Source organism: Nannospalax galili, unplaced genomic scaffold (genome assembly GCF_000622305.1).
Source record: "Nannospalax galili isolate Female #2095 unplaced genomic scaffold, S.galili_v1.0 scaffold212, whole genome shotgun sequence".
NCBI lineage: Eukaryota > Metazoa > Chordata > Mammalia > Rodentia > Spalacidae > Nannospalax > Nannospalax galili.
Window position 1 is genome coordinate 2,949,775 of NW_008333884.1, and position 22,526 is coordinate 2,972,300.

A 22,526-nucleotide genomic window follows, 5' to 3' on the forward strand; every position below is an offset into this window, starting at 1 on the left:
AAAAATAAACAAAAGTGAGGCTCCTACCATTCCTTGAGGTGCTCAGAGAAGGCTGAGCCTAGAGCTGATCCCAGACATGCTCCCAACAATGTCTTTTGAACACCTAGAAGCAGCCCTCCCAGGACAGTAGATTGCCAGCACCAACAAATGCTTTTTTGCCCAAACCAGTTCCAATCAGGTTTGTAATCTGCAGTACAACAGACACTAGAGGGCAATCCTTTGAGAGCCATTTCAAATGCCATTTCTGCGAAGTCTTAAGGACCCCTTCTCACCTGATTCTATCTCTCATCAGTGGGACCTTGGGCTTATACAGGCCACATGGGCAGGGACTACTTGATGCTTCTTACCCCACAGACCTGGGCCAGGCTGAACAACCTTTGGTAGAGTCAATGGAAAACCAAGTCTGCTGTGCAGCCACTGGTCCTTCTCTTTTGCTCCTAGGTAAGAAGACCTGTCCCCTTTCTTCTGGGGAATCAAGACAAGAATTGCAGCACAATGTCCCTGATTGCCTTCAACAATCCTCTTCCTTTCCCAACATTCACAAAGAGACCATGTTGGCAAACACATATTGCTTTATTTAGTGTTTCTCTGGATTGCAGAAGTGTCAGCAGTGGGCTGAGACTCCCAGAGGACAGAGACAGCTGGGCAATCTCCAGGCCCTCTGGGTGGAAGGGAAGTGGCAGAAAGAGGTGATGCCCTTGCAGCTCCTCCAAAGCCAGCCCTTCCCCATGCTCCCAGGCCACAGAGGCACCAGGGGCCAGTATAGACTGTACCTCATTAAAATGGGTCCAAAGTGTCTGTATTGGAGGGTTTCATCCTAAGGCATGACCCAGGAAGGAGACCCCCTCCCACCTGGTGGCTCCCAAGGGTGATTGCTGGTCAGAGAGCCAAGTGCACACTTAAGACATGACCCATGTTTTATGGGCCTCTGTGTCCCTGGGAGAGGCAGTGAGGTGTGCTGAGGACGGGCTTTGCTCCAGGTTTGCCTCAACCTGCTACTGGGCAAGACACTGTCCTTCTGTGGACCTCTGTCTATAGTTCTAGGAGACCTGGGCAGATGATTTCTCTGAAGTCTTCCATATTCTAAGTCTAAGACTTCCCCATTTCAGGATGCCCTCAGATTGGGGTGAAAATATTAAAACTTTTTTAATGCTGGGGATTGAATCCAGGGTCTCACATGTGCTTAGCACCGGCTCTACCACTGGGTCATATACTCCCAGCCCCTAAAAGGGCATTCTTTTTTTTTGGGGGGGGGTCTCTTTTTCAGACAGGGTGTCTCTCTAGCTCCAGCTGTCCTGGAACTTGCTATGTTGACCAGGCTGGCCTTGAACTCACAGAGATCCACCTGCCTCTGCCTCCCAAGTGCTGGGATCAAAGGCGTGCGCCACCACACCTGGCAAAAGGGCATTCTTAAGGCAGGAAGATGGGGGTAGGCAAGGGTGGTCTCAGCCCCTGGGTGGAGGTCAGAAAGGGCTGCAAAAGGTATGGGTGGATGGGCAAAATGCCAAGGGAACAAGAGGCTTGGTCAGAGGCTCCCACAGCCCCTCAACCTCTCAGCTATATTCCTTGCCCTATTTGAGTTGGGGAAAACACATCCAGTGTGTTTAGGGAAGGAAAATGGCTTCTTTTAAAAAATAGTTTCCTATAAAGCATCAAAAAAAATCTCAGAGAAAACCTCAGCTAAAATTCCCTTCTCTCAGATATTTGGCAATAGCAGGGGTTGGCCTGGCCCACTCTGGCCCCTGCTTTTCTATTGCTGTGGCCCGGCCTGGCCCACTCTTGGGGTAGCTCCCTGGCCCCCCTCCCTGGCTTGAGGGAGGGTGAGCAGGAGGCAGGAGTTTGTAGGTAGGCTTTGAGGTATCCCTGGATCCCTGTCTGGAAGCTAGAGTCTTTGGTAACTGGGAGGGGAGGAGGAGACAAGCAAAGCACTGGGAGTCAGAAGGTGTCCAGTGGTGCCTTTCATCACCGAGAATTCAGCCGTGGGGCCACCTGTGGGTGCAGAGAGAGAAGTTCAGGGGGTGGGCAGCACACAGGAGGTACTGTGGGGACTTGTAGGCCCAGGTTAGACAATCTCTAGTAGCACATGGGGAGTTGAGTGGCCTTGGTCCCGGAGACTTTTGTCGCTGCCACTGACCAGAGCAATTCCTCCCACAAGCACATTGCCACACCACAGATCTTCTCCACACTTCCATGTTCCTCTGTTTTTTGTTTTTGTTTTTTTTTTGGTCATTTTGAGACAGGGTCCTGGAGACGCTTGTCCTGTTCCTACAGCAACACCTGCTGCCTCTGGTCAGAGTGACTCCTCCCACAAGCACATTGCTACACTATGGATCTTCTCCACACTTCCCTGCCGTTTTTTTGTGTGTGTGTGTCATTTTGAGACAGGGTTTCCCTGTAGTCCAGCCTGGAACTTGCTACATAGACCTTCGAACTCACAGAGCTGTGCCTGCCTCTGCCTCCTGAGTGCTGGAATTAAAGGCATGTGCCACCACGCCTGGCTCCCGTTGTTCTCTTTATGACCCTTATTATTTTTTTTTTAATTTTTTTTTTTTGGTCTTTTTGAGACAGGGTCTCCCTGTAGCCCCAGCCATCCTAGAACTCACTATGTAGACCAGGCTGGCCTTGAACTCACAGAGATCTACCTGCTTCTGCCTCCCGAGTGCTGGGATTAAAGGTGTGTGCCACTACACCTGGCTATGACCCTTATTAAATATGGCCACCATAGGGACTCAAACAGTACTCTCTGACTTTCATGGGTAGACAACAGGATGAAGGGGGCCACATACTCCACGGAGGGCTTGGCCACTGAGGGCTCTACCCTAGTCTAGGACTAGCCAACTAGCCATAGGTAAGTAGGTCTTACCACTGCCAGGTGGCCGTTCTTAGCCTTAGTGATGAGCAGCTCCGAGCCAGAAGTGAAATCAATGATGCCATCCCTGCCTGGACCCCCTGCAAATGTGATGCTGGAGGCAAAGGAACATGTGAGGACTTGGTCACAGAGATGGGCTTTAGGGTAGATCCTTGTCCCTGCGTGTCTTACCTGCCCTGATTGATGTTGATATTGCTCACACGATCAGCACTGAGAGCTGTCTTGGTCAGTGTCTCAATCACATGGTCACTCTGCAGCACCACATCCCCCTAGGGAGCAAGAAGGAAGGAAGGACTCAAACCCTGTTCAGAGCTTGAGAAGCCCTCTACTCCCAAGCCCTGAAGGGGTACCTTCTGCTTATTGTCCTCACGCTGCACATGAAGCACAAACAGGCTGTCGCTCAGGCTGCTGACAGAGATTCCTGAAGGGGGAGGGCAGAGGTCAGAGAGCAAAGGTCAGATTAGGACTCCATCCTACCCCTCACAGGCCTGGACTCTGGCTGACCGGTTAGGTTGGCATAATCAATCCTCTGCTTGACTTTGGCGTCCTCCACGATGACCACAGCACTGGGTGTAAGAAGCAGCTGCCGGGAGCGAGGTTTGTAGCCCTTGCGATCATATTTTACCACTGGCACTGCATACTAGAGACAGCACTGTATGAGGGGCAGCGTAGGGGCTGAGGGGCTCCAGGCTAGAGCCTCCTTACCCATTGCTTAGGCCATGACCCACCCTTGTCCAGCTCTTGAGCAGAGAACTGTATGGCACTGGGCTTACAGTAAGGTCTTACCTGGATGGGTTCAGAGCCCAGGGCCTGCAGCACTCTGGGGCTGATCTCCTCTGTGCCTGCAACCCAGGTGGGAGAGAAGGAAGTCAGAAGGAGACAAAATGGTATTGGAAGGCTCAAGGGCTGGAAAGTAAGGTGCTCACCAAGCCGTGTGCTAATAAAGAGTCTGGGGACGCTCTGGGGGTAATTATCCTTCTTGCCTTTGAAAATCTCACTAGCCACGGCCTTTTGCTGCAGCTGAGGAGACAAACGGAATGCAATGTCAAAGGGATGGAGCCCATCTGGGGGCCCAGCTGCCCTCTTACCTGCTCTCTAGTGCTGGCACCAGGAGAGTGAGCCCTGCCACCAACATTCCTATCAGCTCCTCCCTTCCTTACCCACTCTCCCCACCAAACAAGGGAAGAGCTACTCTGAGGGATCATGCCAGGACTGTCAAGGTCTAGGCCTGACTTTGGGAATGATTTCTCCATCAGACCCTGAAGCACCCAAGATTTAGCTCCAATTTAGGATCTCGTAGGTGGCTGACTGCTAATACTCAAATTAGTACAGGTTATCAGAGCTCCGTGGGGCCTTCACCATCATCTAACACTGTGTTGGCAAATACAAGGCATATCAACCATCAATACTAACCAATCAGAGTGAAGCTGGACTCTACCAATCAAGACAAGCTGGCTGATAAGATCAGCCCCATTTGTCACCCAAAACTACTGCAGCCTCCACTTTCCACATGAAGTTGAATGAAGGCCTGGCCTTCATTTGAAACTGCAGGGTAAATTAGGTGAAATGCCTCTTAAGCCAGCACTCTTCGTATGAGGCTGCTGAGTCACCCTACCCCCTGCTCCCCACACCTGCTGCTTCCACTCGGGGCTGATACTCCGGCAGTACTTCCACACCATGTTCTTTATGCACAGCTCCCGTAGAAGCTCTGAGGCCTGTGGGGAAGAGCAAGGTCAGAGCACATATCCAGCCTGGCTCCCTTCCCACCAAAATCCCCAACATGCCCACCAGCAGGCCTTTGTAGAAGCAGTGCCCTTCAAGCCAGAAAGCCCTTCAGGTTCTGACAGGGAACTCGTTTTCATGCCTTCACTCTCAAGCCCTCCCTGACTGCCTCTCTGGACACACAATAAGCAGACCCATCTGCTGAATACTTTAACAGATGTTCCTCAACTTAGCAGGAAGGCCATACAGACCTCACGTAGGGCAGGTGGGGGCGTGGGCCAGGAGGTGTCCAGGACATTTCGGGGCAGCTGCCGCCTCAGGTTAAGCAAAAAGGATGTGCGAACATGGTCCAGGAAGAAGGCGTTCTTGGGGCAACGGGGTGCATGGCGTAAGATGAAGCCATGGATGAGCCTAGGAGTGGTGGACCGGACAGGGCTGGAGTGAGACACCTGGCAACAGACCCCATACACACCTTGATCTACATCCTCATATGGTATCCTAGCACTCACCGACGGATGGTCTGGGCTGCCCACTTCCTCTTGGCTGCCTTCCTCCGACCCAGTGTTCCACGCCACCATGACTGGATGCAGATGGCTGTGAGACCACAGATGGCTGACCTCTATCTCCTCACCATGGTGGTCCACCCAACCCCTAGATCCCGCCCTGCCAAAGACCCCAGGGCCCCCAAACCTGATCGCTTCACCCGTAGGAATTTCTGTCGCCAGTGAAAGCCCCTCCAGGCTGCCTGGATCTTGGTAGCTGTAGTTGGGAAGGAAAGTCAATTGTCAGAGCTCAGGGTCACTAGCTGGGGGTCTGGCATGGTCAGTGGCATAAATGAAGGACTGTAAAAGGACAAACAAGTCAGGCAAGAGCAAATGAAGGATAGCAGATGAGTATGGGGCTGGGTTAGCACTGTGTCCAGAGGCCAGGCGGGGTGGCTGGTGGCCTGTGCTGGGGCTAGAGTTGGGAAGGAGGAAGAGAGCAGAATATGGGTGGGGCATGTTTCCTGGAGAAAGAGCCCAAAGGCAGTGACTTCTCTGTTCCCCAGGACCCCTATGGGACAGGAAGGGTGAGTCTCTCACCCAGGCTCTGCCGACGGACTTCCAGAGCATCCTCCGTGGCAAACAGGGTCTTGGGAAAGCGGATGAAGATCTTAGTCCTGAGGGGACAGCAGTGATCAGCCTCTGGATGTCACCTCTAATGTTTTACGGGGGGTACGGGCTCCACTCACCTGCCCATCTTGTACTCTTCCGGTTTGTAGCCAAGGTGTCTGACCAGCACAGCTACCCCATCCTGGGGCCGTCCTGCCCATGTGGGCCATGTCTCAGGGCACAGTGACTTATATCTGGGGATAGGAAGAGGAGGAATGTACTCAGCCACACCTAAGCCAGTGCCTGTCTCAGGAGGTACCCATCAGCTTTTGGAGAATATCTGCAAGGTGCTCCCACTTTACACTATTCACATGCTGGGGTCGGGGGTGGGTCCCCAATTTAAAGATGGAGGACTGAGGTATTTCTATCTGCCTCAAACACAGATGGTTTTTACTCGGGCCCTGCCCACTGAATAACTGCAAAAGTACCAAGATCCTCTCTGAGCTCTTTGGAAACTGTCCCCTTGATACCACTCATCTCTTGTGGCAGCCTGTCAATGTGCTCCTCATGTACCCCCTCACTAGGGGCTTCAGGAGGGTGGGGCATGGGTGCATCTAGTGTCCTCTCTTCCAAGAACATTAGGCCTACAGCATAAAAGGGTCCCTGACCTGGGTTCCACAGCAGCTGAGGGCCTCTGCACCCTCATCTCTAAACTAGAGCTGTGAAGGACCTTCTCCCCCATGGGTCTCAGGAGGTTCCCAGCCTCCTAGCCTCACCCATTCCAAATGGTAAACTAACCCCACCCACCTCTGCAGGAAAGCCTCATATTTGCGACGATAGGCGAAGCCAGCTCTGCGCACACGCAGATTCTCCATCAGCCCTAGGTACTTCACTTGGTGTCTGATAAGCACTTCATCAAAGCGACCTGAGGGAATGGAAACTGGATGGTCATCAGACTTTCACTGACAGGTGGTTGCCCTTGCCCTAGTCCAGGAAGCAAAACCCACTTCTCCATGGGGCTGGAGGACCTACCAGGCTGTTTGGCATCATTTGGCTTGATGCAGCGGATATAGGCAGGTTCCTTAGACTTCAGGATCTCCACCAGCTGCAGGAGGCTGATCTTGAACTGAGTAGCCACCTGATAAGCCAAGGAAGCATGGGAGGTTGGCTGGGATTGGGCTGAGGCCACTGATGCCTGTGTGTACCCTTCATTTGCTTCCTCTCACCACATTTCCCTTACAATAGAAGGGGCCAGACTTTACCCTACCTCCCTCTGGCCAGCCCGAGACCTCAGCCCTCCTGTGCAGGTCTCCTGGGAACCAGCTTCTCTCTCTCAAACCATTTTCTGGTGCTGGGGTCCAAATTCAGTTCCTTGTGCTTACTAGGCCAATAGTCTACCATAGAGATAAATTCTCATTCCCTACCTTCCCATTTATTTATTTATTTTTAATTAATTAATTAATTAATTAATTAATTTGTCTTTTTGAGACAGGGTCTCCCTGTAACCCCAGCTGTCCTGGAACTCACTATGTAGACCAGGCTGGCCTTGAACTCACAGAGATCTGCCTGCCTCTGCCTCCCGAGTGCTAGGATTAAAGGCGTGCACCATCACGCCTGGCTCTTCCCTTTTATTTTGAGACAGGACCTCATGTAACCCAGGCTGGCCTTGAACTCACTATGTAGTTGAGGATAACCTTCAACTCCTGATCCGCCTTGCTTCTATTTTCCAAGTGCTGTGATTACAAGTGTGTACTACCATGCTCAGGTTATCAGGAAGTAGGGATCAAACCTAGGGCTTCATGCATGTAAGTACCAAATGAGCTACATCCCCAGCCCTTGTTTTATTTGAGATAGTCTTACTATGTAGTCCAGACTAGCCTGGAACTTACTACATTGAGGCAGGCTGGCCTGCCTCTGCCTCCTGAGTGCTGGGATTAAAGGCATGCACCATCACTCCGGACTGATTCCCTCTCTTTTGAGAACTTAAGGGTGACAATCCTAAATAGTGTCCTATATGCCTATGCATCAGACATTATCTCTACAAGGCCTTCAAAGATCTCAGGCCATGGAAGCAGATTCCTTAGCAAAGTTTTGCAATCTCTTGTGGTCCTAACAATAACAGGGCCTGTGCCTTGGGTGGGTGGGTGGGGTTCTGAAAGCACAAGAAGGGATAACCAATCAGTTAGTGGGATAAAGGGAACCAGGAAAGATATGGAAATGACCCTAAAGTAAGACTGTGAGGGTAAATAGGAGATGGCAGGAAGAGAGGAAAGAAAGCAGTCCAGGTGGAAAGATGGGTTAAACAAAGGCTTGACATGCACAGGGGGCTACAAGCTTGCAAGGATTCAGTTAGAAGCAAGTAGAAGCAGTATCATAAGAGGTATACACTGGAGAGACTAGATTTTATCTTGATGGAAATAGAGAGCCAATGAGAAACATGGAGTGAGAGTGGCAATGAGATCTGTACTTGGATTATCTCTAGAGCATATGTGTGGAAGATGGATTGGTAGGGGTAGATTGGAATCCAGGGAGGAGGCTGATTGGTTCAGAGGAGAGATAACAGGGGCTGACCTGGAGCTGTGGTTAGTAGGGAAGGGGCTGAAGAGAGGGAGTTGAGAAGTACTCAGGTGATAAATAAGCATCAGCAGTGTTCAGATGTAGGATCTAGAAGAGTAAAGTCTCTGGCCTGAGGGACTAGGTAGAGAGTGATCTCTGTCCTGAGTCAAGAACAGAAGAACAAGGCTTGGGTTGGGGGCTGGGCAGCCAAGGGCTCAGTTAAGGCCATCGCTAGATACAGGAGCTAGTGGTGTGCTGCAGAATCTGGGCAGGGAAGGCTGTAAAGGCATCCTGGGTAGGGAAACACTGGCTGGGAGAAGATGTTTAGGTAGAAGGAGGGGAGAGAGCAACAGAGGCAGGGTCCTGGGTGTTCACCACAAGGCCTGTGGCTCCCAGCAGAGTCTCAGCTTGCAGTACTCCTGACCTGGGGTTGTGCTGACCTCTTCTGGCTCAGCCCAACAGTCGCACCTCTGCCCTCAGCTGGCTAGAGTGTTCCTGCATCTGGCACCACTGGCCACATTCGTCTTTTCCAGGCCCTCTCCTCCACGATGTTGCTTTTACTGACTTCCTAGCTTTTTTGGTTTCTGTGTATGTTGAATTCTCTTGCTGCTTACAGTACCCTCTCACAAGTCTACTTGACAAGCACTTATTCCCATGACCTCAAATGTTGCCTCTTCCTGGGAGCCTTCCCAGACCTCTACCTTTCCACTCTCTCAGGCAGCTTTCCAAAATACCTGTGCACCTGACTGTGAGGACACCAATTTGTTTCTGATTCCTCAGAGCCAGAGATGTCTGCTAAGTGGACACACACAAGTACTCACACAAGCAGGGGCACCCTGGATACCCATATAGACACAGGCAGGTATACACATAGTGGTCCATATTTGGAGATTGGTATGCACTTAGAAATAGGCAAAGAGCCAGGCATGGTGGCACATGCCTTTAATCCCAGCACTTGGGAGGCAGAGGCAGGCAGATCTCTGTGAGTTCAAGGCCGGCCTGGTCTACATAGTGAGTTGCAGGACAGCTGGGGCTACAGGGAGATCCTGTCTTAAAAAGACCCCCCCCCAAGAAAAAAGAAAAAAGAAATAGGCAAAGAAGGACTGGTGAAATGGCTCAGTGGATAAAGGCTCTTTCTGTCAAGTCTGAGAACCCAAGTTTGGTCTCCGGGACCCACATGTTGGATGGAGAGAACCAACTCCACACAAGTTGTCTTCTGACCATATATGCGAAGGTGTGTATATGCTTGCACACTCACTCACACACAAATAAATAAATGTAATAAATTTTTTAAAAAGAATTAGGCAAGCTGGGCGTGGTGGCGCATGCCTTTGATCCCAGCACTCAGGAGGCAGAGGCAGGCAGATTTCTGTGAGATCAATGCCAGCCAGCCTGGTCTACATAGTAAGTTCCAGGCCACCTGGAGCTACTGGGAGATCCTGTCTCAAAAAAAAAAAAAAGCTGGGTGTGGTGGTGCATGCCTTTAATCCCAGCACTTGGGAGGCAGAGGCAGGCAGATCTCTGTGAGTTCAAAGCCAGCTTGGTCTACATAGTGAGTTCCAGGACAGCTGGGGCTACAGGGAGGCCCTGTCTCAAAAAGACAAAAAAGGGCAAATATTGTCCTGCAAGCAATCTCTTGCAGACACCCATAGGTGTGAACATGGCACCAACAAATACATGCTCACAGTCTTGGGCCATGCAGACTCTGGTCTGTGCTCAAGCACGCACACACCCCACACCCCCTTAGGACTCAATAGCCTTCGCACCGTCTCTGGCCGCTTCTTGTCACTGAGCTCACTCCGGTCGAAGCACTGGCTCATGATGGGGTTCTTTGAGCTACACATGGTCTGTGAGGCAAAACAGGATCAGGGTTGAGTACAAGGCCAGGGGTACATACAGAGCTATGGGTACCCAACCCACCTAAGCCTGCCTGTCTTCCTTACCTCCTTCAGGTTCCGGAAGAGAAGGTCATTGTTTTTATCCAGAAACCCTGAGAGAGGAGAAGAGGTGAAAGGTGAGGGAGAACCCCTTCCCTGTCCCCATGGGTCCCAGCCTCAAGATCCTCACCAGTAACACTGTAGGTCACTTCTCCAGCATAGTGCAGAAGACGGAACTCCCCCCGGCCCAGGGATTTCCTGGTTCGCTGGTCAGCCAACTTGTGCCTAGGGATGACAAGGAAAGGAAGCTACATACTGCTGACTTGGGGCATGCCCCTGCCTGGTAAAGAGACTTCCAGAGTCATCCAGGAAGGGACTGGCAGGCTCCTGGGCTGTCCCACAGATTATACACCATGTGGTAGACTGTGCAGGGCCTAAGGCCTGCTGCACAGAGATCACTGAGGATCAGGGAGGTGGACAAACTTACGAAGGGACACACAGCATAAGAAGGTAGGAGTGGGACCTTAGGCTCAGGCATACTGGGCATTGGGTACTTTCATTGCCTCTGGCTGCTACCCAGCTACTCAGAGGGTGGTGAGCTATCTGCTCCATTTTCAGACTGGAATCTGTCCCAAGAGATTACTTAAATCTTAAGCATGCTTATACACTTTAGCCTGTTTTCTACTTTTAAGAACTATTCTGAGCAACTAGTCAGAGATTCAGGCAAAGATTTAAGACAAAAGGTTGACTATGGAAGCTTTGTTCTCTCCGCAGAAACCTGGAGGCTGGGCTGAAATGTAGCTCACTGGAAGGGTGCTTGCCCAGTGTGTGTGAGTCCCTGGGTTCCATCACCAACACTATCAAAGACAAACAAAACCCTCAAGGCTGGTCAGGAACCCCCAAGGCTGGGTAAGAACTTCAGAGTCTCCAGGGTTGTTTTGAGGAAATTTCTGTTTGATATAGGAAAAAATAGCATATAGCATTATCCTGAACCTTAAACACAGCAAGCTGTGGAGGAAAAAAATGTATAGGAAAGGGCAGGAAGGAAATGCCTGGAATTGTTAACAATGATGACCTCTGGGTGACAGGGTCATAAGAAGCTTTGCACACATTCCAACTTCTCTCTAATGAGCATTTTTTTTTCAATAATCAGAAGAGAATTTAGGGTCTAGAGAGATAGCTCAGCAGTTAGCATAAATTGCTCTGGAAGAGGACCTGAGTTCAATTCTCAGCATAGACATCAATGACCTGTATCTAGCTCCAGGGAATCCTAGGTCAGAGAAACATACCAACCCTCCCATACACATATAAACATAATTTTTAAAATAAAATAAAATCAGCCAGGCATGGTGGTGCAAGCCTTTAATCCCAGCATTTGGAGGCAGAGGCAGGCAGATCTCTGTGAGTTCAAGACCAGCCTGGTCTACATAGTGAGTTCCAGGCCAGCTGGGGCTACGGGGAGACCCTATCTCAAAAAGACAAAAAAAAAAAAAAATGTAAAAGGAAAAAAAAAAGAAGTGAATTTCAACAGTTTAGTATGATGGCCCATCCTTGTAATCCTAGTATTCAGGGGGCAGAGGTAGGAGAATTGGCATTGAAGGCCATCCTCAGCTACGTATCTAGTTCTAGGCCAGATTGGGTAACATAAGACCCTGTCTCAAAACAAAAATAAAATTAATATGGCCAGGCGTGGTGGCGCATGTCTGTGATCCCAGGAGACGCAGAGGCAGGCAGATCTCTGTGAATTCAAGGCCAGCCTGGTCTACATAGTAAGTTCCAGGCCAGCTGGGGCTACAGTAAGAGCACAGACTGCTCTTGCAGAGGACCCAGGTTCAGTTCCTAGCACCCACATGACAGTTAACAATTAACTGTAACTCCAGTTCCAGGGGATTGGACATCATTTTCTGACCTCCATGGGCACTGTACAACACAGGTGCATTTACGTACATGCAGGCAATACACGCACACACATAAAATAAAAAAAGTAAGATACTTTTAAAAAGATTTTCTTGAGTGGGGCGTGGCAGCGCACGCCATTAATCCCAGCACTTGGGAGGCAGAGGCAGGCGGATCTCTGTGAGTTCAAGGCCAGCCTGGTCTACATAGTGAGTTCCAGGCCAGCTGGGGCTACGGGGAGACCCTATCTCAAAAAGAAAAAAAAAAAAAAAGTTTTTCTTTCTGCTGGGCGTGGTAGTGCACGCCTTTAATCCCAGCACTTGGGAGGCAGAGGCAGGCGGATCTCTGTGAGTTCAAGGCTAGCCTGGTCTACATAGTGAGTTCCAGGACAGCTGGGGCTTCAGGGAGACCCTGCTTCAAAAAGACAAAAAAAAAAAGTTTTTCTTTCTTTCCTTTCTTACTTTTTGGGCTGGAGAGATGTCTCAGTGGTTAAGAGCACTGGATGTCCTTGTAGAGGACCTGGGTTCAATCCCCAGAACCTAATGGTGGCTAAAAACTGCTGTAACTCCAGTTCCAGGGTATCTGATGCTCTCTTCTGACCTCTGTGGGCACTGCATGACATGGGTGCACTTAATAAAATAAAAATTAAAAATTAAATATTTTAAGTTTCTTTCCTTCTTTTAATATTTTATTTACTATTTTTATTTTGAGTACATGTGTGTTGCCTGCATGTACGCAACTACACCAATGTTGTGCAGAGGTCAGAAGAGGGCATTGGATCCCCTGAAACTGGAGTTATGAATGGTTGTTAACCACCATGTGGATGCTGGTAATCGAACCCAGGTCCTCTGCAAGAGTAGCCAGTGCCCTTAACCTCTGAGCCATCTCTCTAGCCCCTCTTCCTTGTTTTCTTTCTTTCTTTTACTTTTTGAAGACAGGATCTCATATTGCAGCCCAAGCTGGTCTCAAACTTGCAGCAATCTTCATCTCTACTTCCCAAGTGCATGAGTCAAGCCTGTCCAGAAACAATTTTTTTCAGACACTATTAAACAAACAATGTTTAGGACTTTTGCATTCAAAAGCCCTCGGACACAGTCCCAGCTACATAACCTCGACAGATAACCTTGGGCAATGAGTTCATTTTTCTGAGTTTCAGTAAATGGAGCAAACACCAAGAAAGCCTCCTTTCCTTACAAGGGTGAAAATGAGCAAACACCAAGAAAGCCTCCTTACAGGGGCGATGCATGTGCACAAAGTCTGTAGGATAAGCTAGGTCAGAAATGTATGTTTTTACTCTTTCTTACTTTGGGGAGAATCCTTTTCCCCACCCTCTTCCCTTTCTTTTTTCTTTTTTGAGACAAAGTCTCAAGTAGCCCAAGGTGGTCTTGAACTGGCTATGCTGCCAGGAGGAACTATTGATCCTCTTATTGGAGATTCCTTGCATAAAAATCAATTTCCATCCAGGCATGGTAGTGCATGTCTTTAATCCCAGCACTTGGTAGGCTGAGGCTGGTGGAGCTCTGTGGGTTTGAGGCCAGCTTGATCTACACAGTGAGCTTCAGGCAAGCCAGGGCTACGTATGAGACCCTGTCTCAAAAAAAAAAAAAAAAAATCCAAATAAGGAAGCTTAAAAAAAAAAAAAAACTGAACTAAACAACTTAGCAGGTTTCATTTTCAAAAAAGATTAAGGAGGAACCTCCAGCAGTGGCTTTGTACAACTGTTTCGAACATCACTTTCTCTGGTGACCAACTTGTGGCTAGTGGTTTATTTTGTTTTGTTTTGTGTGCTATGGAATACAAGGGGAGACCTGAGTATGCTGGGTAAGTCCTCAGCCACTGGGATGTGCCTCCAGCTTCACGGCTGGTGTTGCCCTCATAAACAGACCCAGTTTTCCACAGGCTCTGGCCCAGGTGAGAGCCCTTGCCCAAGTAGCCTCACTCACGTCAGGAAGTGAGGATGGTGCTTGACGCTGTCCTCCAGTTTCTCCAAGAAGGTCAGGTCTGTGGCCTCCCCAGGACGCAGACATTCTTCATCCTACAGGGAAGGGCACAAAATGAGGGGTTTATTGATGAAGGAGGTGGTGAACACAGAAGCTTAGTGGGCACCATGAAGGAAAGCACAGAAATAGGAGAAAGGGCAGAGCTTAGGGAGTCCCTAGAGGGAGCTTGTAGACTGGGCCAGTACCTCACCAGCCCCATACTCTGGCCCAGCCTGTGGATCCACTTGGAGAGAAAGGAGGAGGGTGGCTTCCTAGCCACAAGGCTAGGCAAGCAGAGGACTCACCAAGATGGAGATAATGCCTTTAAATTTTTCCTCCACCAGGTCACAGATGATCTTGTTGTTGAAGTATTGGACAGGTTCCCACTGCAGGGAACAAGAAACACAAAATTAATTTTGGGTCCTATACTCTCTCCTAGGAGCCCTGGTGCCTCACTTCCCATGATGTGCAGGGTACCCCAAGCATGCACATACTGCAATGCCTTCTGCCTCGTATTCCTCCTGCTCAGATTTGAGTGTCAGCTCGATGAAGAGCTGCTGCAGCTTCTCGTTGCAGTAGTTGATGCAGAACTGCTCAAAGCTGCGGGACAATGGAAAAACCCACAGTACTGCCAGGGCACACAGGACCAGGGATAGATCAGGCCCCCCAAGCAGCAGGGGTTAAGTGATGCAAAACAGGACCCAAGCTGGTTACCAGAGGCATTAGGTGGGATTAAGAGGCAGAGAACAGTGGAGAGGGACAGGGCAAAGGGTATGTACAAACAGACTGGCAGGGTTAAAGATGGTGGTACCAACCTGTTATGCTGAAATACTTCAAAACCGTAAATATCCAGGAGCCCAAGAACTGTGGTGCTCCGCCAGCTGGGGCTCTCAGCATCCTAGGGTCATTCAGCAGAAGAGCATGGGTGCCACTGTTTGCCCAACTCTTGGCCATAAGGCCTCCCCAACTGCCCTCCCTGTCTGCTTTGGAAGCAGCATGGACAGAGTACTCACCTTAGAGGCCAGTGACCTGTTGATCTTCCTAACCAGCCAGGTGAAAGTGCGACTGTACACGGCCTTGGCCAGAGCATCCCGCACATATGCAGCCTGTTCAAGATTCAGCGGGCTCAAGAGCTACCACAGAGAGTAAGGCAAAAAATGAATGCCAGACACCTTTCCATCCTACCTCCTCTCCAGACTTAGGCATCTGACAAGAAAGTTCTCAGCACCCCCATCCCTCTAGCTCCACTGGGCTTGGAGGCTGGAGACTGATGGTGCTATTTGGGACATCAGAGTGAAGCTGGTATAGGAATAGGAGGCCTCATTCTCAGATACAGGAGCCTTGGCTTCAACCTAATTGTCCTCCCTTTTCCAGTGTGCCCTAGGCTAGCTCACTGTGCCTCTCTTAGTCACCTGCCTTATGTCCCTCTAGCAAGCTGAAGATCCGAGTAGATAAGGGGAGGAAAGCAACGGGAGGAGGCTTCCTAATACTGCCCACGCCTCCTGTTTTGGGGGCCAAGCTGGGTCTCACCTCTTCCCCTTTGGCGATGATCTTCCTGTGTGTCAGAGCTTCCCGAAGTGTTGTGCCTTCCACGCCAAGGAGCTGTCAAGGGTGGGATGGGCACGGTGAGGGGTTCCCCTCACACAGATGACCCTCTCCTTGTCCTCTGCCCACCATGCTTACCCTGGTCAGATACTTGATCTGGTTCTCAGTAGTGACCTGGGCATTACTTTCCTCATCAGCAGCAAAGTGGATGTTGCCCAAATGTAGGACACTGGCCACAATGCTCAGCAGGTCCTGAGGTAGGGGCAGGGGCAGGGGCAGGTGGAGGTTATGGGGAGAAAGCAGGAACCCCATGAAGGCAGCCAGGAGATGATCAGATGGAGGAGGGGAAGGGCAGCAAAGCACTCAGGAGGAGAAGGGGACTAGAAGTGGAAATGGGTTCTAAAAGTGACTTTGCAGTGTGATAGGAGGATCCCCAGAAGAACCCTAACCTCTACTTCATCCTCAGTGAAGTCAATGACTGTCAGTGCCTTCTTGACGACCTTCCAGTCACTCTTGTCATTGATGGAGGAGACTTTGGCACACTGGCCCTGGAGAAAGGGCATAGCTGGGTTGCCGGCTCTGGCACTGTGCCCCTGGATGGCACCTCCCCTGCATACCAACCATTCACCTTCACCAGGTACAGGTAGCTCTGGGGGTTCCGTTCCAAGCCCAGCCGACGAAGGGTCTCTTCCTCACCCCCCTCCAGCAACTGGTAGAAGACATGGAAGTTCCGTTCCCCATGATTCTGATGTACCACTCGTGACTTCTCCAGGAGGTAACTGAGGATGTGGCCTCCCACAGGGGCACCCTGTGGGTAGGGTGGAGCAAGGGAACTGGTCAGCTGGACCAAGATAAAGAACCAATCTTCCTCTTTTTCCCCTGTAGACCTGGGTTTTAATTCTAGCTCTGCCATTAGCTGGGTAGGTTCAGGCACATCACCCCTTCTGGTTTCAGTTTCTTCATCAAAGAAATGATGAGATTTGGGGGCTAGATACATGACTTGGTGATTAAGAGCACTTGCTGTTATTCCAGAGGAACAGAGTTTGGTTTCTAGCACTCATGTGGGGTAGCTTACAATGACCTATAACCCTAGATCCAAGGGATCCAACACCCTCTTCTGGCCTCTGCAGGCGGGCACGCACACACACACACACACACACACACACACACACACACACATACCATACACAAACCACACAAAAATAGACCGTGAGATAGTACTACATATACTCACCATTTCAAAGAAATCCTGATGTTAAGTCATGTTCCAGGGGAATCCGAAGCTCTCTTTTGACCTCCGCTGCATTGCACGACACAGGTGCACTCACATACATGCAGACAATACACTCATACACATAAAATAAAAATAATAAATAAAATATTTTAAAAAAAGAGAAATAGCTGGGTGTGGTGGCACACGCCTTTAATCCCAGCACTCAGGAGGCAGAGGCAGGTGGATCTCTGTGAGTTCAAGGCCAGCCTGGTCTACATAGTGAGTTCCAGGACAGGTAGGGCTGCAGGGAAACCCTGTCTCAAAAAAAAAAAAAGAAAAAAGAAATGGAGATATTCAATTCTAGCTATTTTGCAGCTGTACTTGGATAACTGACAGGCACTGCAGATTTAACAAGCCTGACACCTGACACCCCACCAGATCATCCCCCTCCCAATCTAACTCCTGTTCGTGTCTTCCCATCTTGGTTAGTGGTAACTTGGTCCTGCAAATTATTCAGGACAAGAAGTTTGTGGTCCTCCTTTTTCTTCCACTTCCTACAACCAAGCAGATAGCCAATTCTGCTGTTTTAACCTTGAAAACATCCAGAATCCAACTTCTGCTCACTACTTGATGGCTATAACCCTGATCTGAGACACTGTCATCTGTCACCTACATTATTACATCAGCCTCCTAACCGGTTTCCCTGCTTGGCTGGGTTCCCTTAACATCTACTCCCAAAAAACCAGCTACAGTGACCTTTTCAGTCAGGAAGCTGGATCTTGATACACTTCTATTCAAAACCCTCTGATAATGCCTTTTCACTGAGCTTGCAGGGCTGGGAGTACAGGTCTCAGTGCAGAGTGTGTTCTTAGCATACATTGGTGATTCCAACACCAAGAAAAAATTCTTGCAATGATCTAAAAAGCTCCACAGTATCTGGCCTCCCTCTATTCCTTGGTACCTTGCTCTGTATACACCAAGTGCCCTACCTCCACAAAGCCATGGCCCTCACTGTTTTTGTTGCCGGGACTCAAACTACACATTTAGACTACTAGCTCAGGCTGTGCATGGTAGTGCACGCTTTTAATCTCAGAGCTTGGGAGGCAAGAGGCAGGCAGATTTCTGTGAGTTCAAGGCCAGCCTGGTCTACATAGTGAGTGTCAGACCAGCTGGGGCTACAGAGATTTGTCTCAAAAAGACAAAATAAATAAATAAATAAATAAATAATAACTAGCTCATAAAATTCTTTTTTGCAGCCCTCACCTTTACTTTATTTTCTCACATGGCCTAAATTGTTATGTTTCTGTTTATTGTCTAGCACTCTGGAAGGCAAGATTTGTCTGATTTTACGGCTATGCCAGCAACACCTGGAACAGTGCCAAGCACATTGTAAGTACTTAACAACTACTGAATGGCAAACCCACCCCTGCTTTCTGCTCCAGTATACCCAGAGGTACCTTGAAATCAAACTGCACGTCCATGTATTTCCCAAACCGGCTGGAATTATCGTTCCGCAGAGTCTTAGCATTTCCAAAGGCCTAGGAGTGGATGGGAGTGTGAGGGATGCCTGGCATTTTCTCTGTGCCCCACCCTCTCCTCAGATGCTGCTGTCCCCTCACCTCCAGCACAGGGTTGCTCTGTAGCAGCCGGTCCCGCACTGCACCACCCCGCTCAGGGGCTGGGCAGGTCTCTGCATAGAACTGTAGCAGCCTCTTGGTGGCCTCTGTCTTTCCTGCCCCACTTTCCCCAGAAATCATCACTGCCTGGTCCCGGCGCTCCGTGCGCAGTGCCCGGTACACAGTGTCTGCCACTGCAAACCTGGGGGAGAGGCTTGTCAGGGAGCTCCTGGGGTTGGGGAGCCTAACCCATAGCTGATTGGAACTCTTAGAGAGGTCAGAATTATTATAATCTGTTACATGGAGACTTGGGGCCCTTCATGGGGCACAACTGAGGATGAGGGTCACTACGAGATGGAGGACTGAGAGGATCACTTCAGGTAGAGTGTTAGAAGTCAGGTGGAAGTTGGACACTCATTTGTAGGGCTGTGAGGACCTCACAGGTGGGCCTCAGAAGCACATTAAGGTTGGTGGCCCATGCCAAGGTAATTAAAGAAGTCATGAGTGGGAGCTGAGGAGGGGGCTGCAGGTCCTGAAGGTGGAATTCAGATAATCCTCTAGTGAGAACCAAGGTAACTGTAGGCTAAGCAATCGTGGGATTCCTCACACCTGAGAACAGTGAATCACCCAAGGGGCAGAGGGTCAGGGATCATTTCAGAGTGAGGAATGGGTGGGGTCATCTTGGACAGAGATGGGGGGGGTCACTCCTGGAAACATAAGGAGTCACTTACAGATGAGGTGGCACTTCATAGAAGCTGACACCACGGTAGCGTTCCATATGCTGCCGGCTATAAATCTGTAGGTCCCGATAGGGGTTGACAGAGACCAGGACAGGACCAATGTAGGTCTAGGAGTTGGAGGAAGGTTGGAAGTTGGTCCTGGAGGTTCCTGATACCTCCTTCTCCCTCAGCCCTGGGTCTGTGCCCCCAGTATCACCCATCTCCTGATTTGGTCTCACATAAATGAGGTTCTCCCGGAAGCGTCGCCGCAGGTTCTCGATGAAGGCAGCCTCACTAGTGAAGTTCTCAAGCAGCACAAAATCCTGTACTCCCACCCGGTCTCGGGCGGTCAGGGCGCTCTCCATGGTCACTCGTATCCCGTCACTGCCCAGGGCCTGTGGGGAACCAGCCACAGGACAGAGTCAGAGTCAGCAGGTAAGGCAAAGCCATGCCAAGTCTTCTACTGAGCCTGCAGGATGTGGAAGACAGAGGCATGTGGACACAGGCCACAGAACATGCTCCAGACATAGGGCTGGGGCCACAGAATGCTGGCATGCAGAAGAGTCCACAGGGGGGCATTCAGGGTATGCACACAGTCCACAGGAGCACCAGGGATGGAGCAAACATGGCAACAAGGACATGGAATCCAGAGACACACTCGTTTTGCCATGAAGAAAAGTGAGTTCTGAGAAGGAGCTCCTTGGAATGGCAAAAAGAATGCCGTGTTGATCTTGGACAAATCCCCTCCTTTCTTGGGGTTGCTTCCTCCTCAGGCAGGAGGAGTGATTAGACTAGATGACCTCAAATCCCTCAGCTCTGAGCCACGGGTGTTACAGGTGCTTTGGAGGACAAATGGTTCTGAGAGAATTCTGCAGTCAGGGTGGGGCAATTTCTCCTGCTCCCACAGACCCCCAAATCTCCAAGGGTAGAGTGTTGTTTAGAGATCAAGCAAGAGCTCACCTCCCAGGAGAGGGTTTCCCCATGGGCCTCCACCCCAACTGGACTTAACACCCACCCCAGAACCGGGTGGCCCGCCCCGCCTCTGCTGGAGCCACTCCCTCCCCTCCAGCTGAGGTACTCCCCACACAATTCCTCCAAAGTGGAGAAGCCTCAGGAGGTGAGGGCTCTACCAGGGAAAGCCCAGCTGCCACCTGAAGGCAGGGGAGATGCAGGCTTAGCAAACCCCTCATCCCATGTCCAGGGCTCCAGCTTCCCCTCAAAGAGGGTCACCAGGCTCTAGGAAAGTGACGCCAGGAATGCTTGAGCGTCCGGGAAGAAGGAGGTGTTGGGAGAAGTTGTAAATCCCACAGATTGCCAAGTCTTCTCTGACCCCCGTTGGTCCAGGATCTCTGGACTGGGGTCATCCCTGAGGGTGTGAGGACTGTCTCCTTCAGAGGTGGCCCCCACTCACCCACCCAACCTGAAGCTGCTGCCAAACACTGCCACAGTCACCTCCCTCTTGCCCTCGGGTGTGGGGGGGGTCTCAGTGTTCTCAGCCATCCCCAGGGGCTATCCGCCCAGCCCTGGGTCCGAGGTTCTGCAGTCCTCCCCGCCTCGGCCTCCTCCCGCAGCAACTTTTTGGGGCATTTTCCACCCGAAATTATTGGGCCGCGCCCGCTTCCTGGAGGGGCCGAGGCGGCGCTGCGAGTCTGCGAGGGACACGCGGGACACCCGCCCTGCCCGCCGGCCCTGCTCACCGATGCCCGGTAGCGCATCCTGACCCAGCCCGGCGCCCAGCTCCGCTGCCCGCGCTCTATGTCCCAGCTCCGCGGCGGCGTCAGCGAGGGAGGGTCCGCCCCGCCCCGCCCCCCACAGGCCTCGGTGGGCAGGACTGACCCGCCCGCCCCGGGGGCTCGAGGCCGGGGACCCGGGGTCCCTTTCCAGCCCCTCTACAGCGGGGGTGGGGGGCCGGGGCGCTCGGGACCCGGAGGGGGGGTGCGCGTGTGAGGGGCGGGGCTTCCCGCGGGCCTCCGGCTCCGCCTGAGTCAGGTTTTCCAGAAGGAACGTAGTTAGTTCCAGGGTGGGGCCCGGAACCCGCCTGGCAGCCGAGTCTACACGGCCCCGGAACTCACTTCCGGGCTCGTGTCGACCCCACGCGGACAGGCTACCGCGCGGGAACAAGCCTGGAGCCCCGGGGTCACGGAGAAGCAGGATTTCCCTCCCCCCAACACCAACCTTGAGTCCGGGGAAAGTTAAAAATAGAACGAAATGTCCAAATACGGCCGGCCGGCGCGCCGGGACGGGCGGAGCCTCCGTATGGGACACTGTCCGCCCCCGTACACACTCAGGGAGGAAGGCTTGAGCCCTTAAATTCCGAGAGAATACTTATCTGTTTTTTTTGGTAATTTTTTTGAGACAGGATCTCACCAAGTATCCCAAACTGGCCTGGACCTCGAGATCCTCCTGCCTCAGTCTACTGAGTGCTGAGATTACAAACCTGTGCCACGACGCTCTGGAAGAAAATCTCTTTGTAAGTCTCTTCCTCAGCAAAGCACACGTATGTCCTAGGGTCAGGGATGGCCGCAGTGTGGCCCCTGTGGAACCCCGAGTTTCCCATGTGGGCAGCCACCTTCAGACTTACCCGCACTTAGGACCAATCTTAAACTCCATCTTAGATACCCTAGTAGCATCCATCTACACCCCCGCGGGCGCCTCTCCTCCTTCCCTTCCTTTCTTGTCCCTCTGGATCCCTCCATTCCCTTTGCTAGGCCATCAGCTCTCTCCCCAAACCATTCCCCAGGAGCAGCACCCTGGCTGGATCTCTGAAGCCACCCGCCCTTTGGCCTGGGGAGGGAGGTAAAGACTGGCTCAGCTGCCACTGTTTGTGGGATGGTGATAGCTAATGCTTGCAAAAAGCATGGCTTTTAATTACTAGCAGTGTGACGTGAGCAAGTCCCTTCACTTCTCAAGAGACTGTTCATCCTAAAATGAGACTGATACCTGCAAGAACAGTTGAGGAGCCTGAAATAAAGCGCTAGGACGCGGCCCAGGCCCTTGGCACCACTCCTTCCTCCTCGCAAGTCCACACTTGTTTGGGGATGGTCACTCATATCTAGTGGGGAAAGTCCCCTCCAGGCGCGTCTGTCTGCCACTTGCAAAGAGTTCTCAAGGACTTTATCTGTTCCGTGCCTGATGTAAGGAACCTGAAGCACCCGCTGCGCATACAGGAGGATGGGCACTACGGCTCAAAGCCCCAGAGCGCCCCACCCCTTGCACCCGGAGTCTCTGGGGAGGTGAGGCTGCGGCAGGTGCAGGCGACAGCCTCAAGGGGAAGGCTGGCTCATTATTTCGTGAACAACACCTGACCTGAGCCACAACTCTGGGTACCAAATGGGGCACTTTGGAGGGTGTCAGGGGGCTTGGTGCAGCAGGCCGCAGCTGAAAGATGGGCGGGAGACGAGCTTGACTCCACCAAAAGCTGCAGCCCTACGGGGTGGGGGGGT

The 22,526-nt window shown here is 51.3% G+C and overlaps 1 protein-coding gene across 3 annotated transcripts in view; it reads right to left on the reverse strand.

Moving 5' to 3' along the window:
- Positions 1-554: 554 nt before the first annotated feature.
- Positions 555-22,526, reverse strand: part of Myo1c (myosin IC) — a 26,240-nt gene continuing 4,268 nt past the window's right edge. For 2 of the 3 annotated variants that reach the window (XM_008828769.3, XM_008828771.3), the window contains exons 2-32: positions 19,323-19,478; positions 19,096-19,211; positions 18,368-18,566; positions 18,206-18,286; positions 16,164-16,343; positions 15,985-16,083; positions 15,674-15,787; positions 15,521-15,592; positions 15,004-15,123; positions 14,806-14,888; positions 14,485-14,590; positions 14,296-14,376; positions 13,955-14,046; positions 10,306-10,400; positions 10,182-10,228; positions 10,005-10,085; positions 6,715-6,820; positions 6,490-6,607; positions 5,823-5,936; positions 5,674-5,750; positions 5,282-5,350; positions 5,101-5,185; positions 4,843-5,002; positions 4,501-4,584; positions 3,796-3,889; positions 3,656-3,711; positions 3,374-3,509; positions 3,220-3,290; positions 3,041-3,138; positions 2,864-2,963; positions 555-1,989 (exon numbers count right to left, since the gene is read on the reverse strand). In XM_008828769.3, coding sequence (XP_008826991.1) covers positions 1,963-1,989; positions 2,864-2,963; positions 3,041-3,138; positions 3,220-3,290; positions 3,374-3,509; positions 3,656-3,711; positions 3,796-3,889; positions 4,501-4,584; positions 4,843-5,002; positions 5,101-5,185; positions 5,282-5,350; positions 5,674-5,750; positions 5,823-5,936; positions 6,490-6,607; positions 6,715-6,820; positions 10,005-10,085; positions 10,182-10,228; positions 10,306-10,400; positions 13,955-14,046; positions 14,296-14,376; positions 14,485-14,590; positions 14,806-14,888; positions 15,004-15,123; positions 15,521-15,592; positions 15,674-15,787; positions 15,985-16,083; positions 16,164-16,343; positions 18,206-18,286; positions 18,368-18,566; positions 19,096-19,211; positions 19,323-19,478 — 3,117 coding nt within the window. In that variant the 3' untranslated portion in view covers positions 555-1,962. Of the gene's footprint in view, positions 1,990-2,863; positions 2,964-3,040; positions 3,139-3,219; positions 3,291-3,373; positions 3,510-3,655; positions 3,712-3,795; positions 3,890-4,500; positions 4,585-4,842; positions 5,003-5,100; positions 5,186-5,281; positions 5,351-5,673; positions 5,751-5,822; positions 5,937-6,489; positions 6,608-6,714; positions 6,821-10,004; positions 10,086-10,181; positions 10,229-10,305; positions 10,401-13,954; positions 14,047-14,295; positions 14,377-14,484; positions 14,591-14,805; positions 14,889-15,003; positions 15,124-15,520; positions 15,593-15,673; positions 15,788-15,984; positions 16,084-16,163; positions 16,344-18,205; positions 18,287-18,367; positions 18,567-19,095; positions 19,212-19,322; positions 19,479-20,780; positions 20,998-22,526 lie in introns of those variants that run through there. The other variant, XM_008828770.3, reaches the window with a different exon arrangement.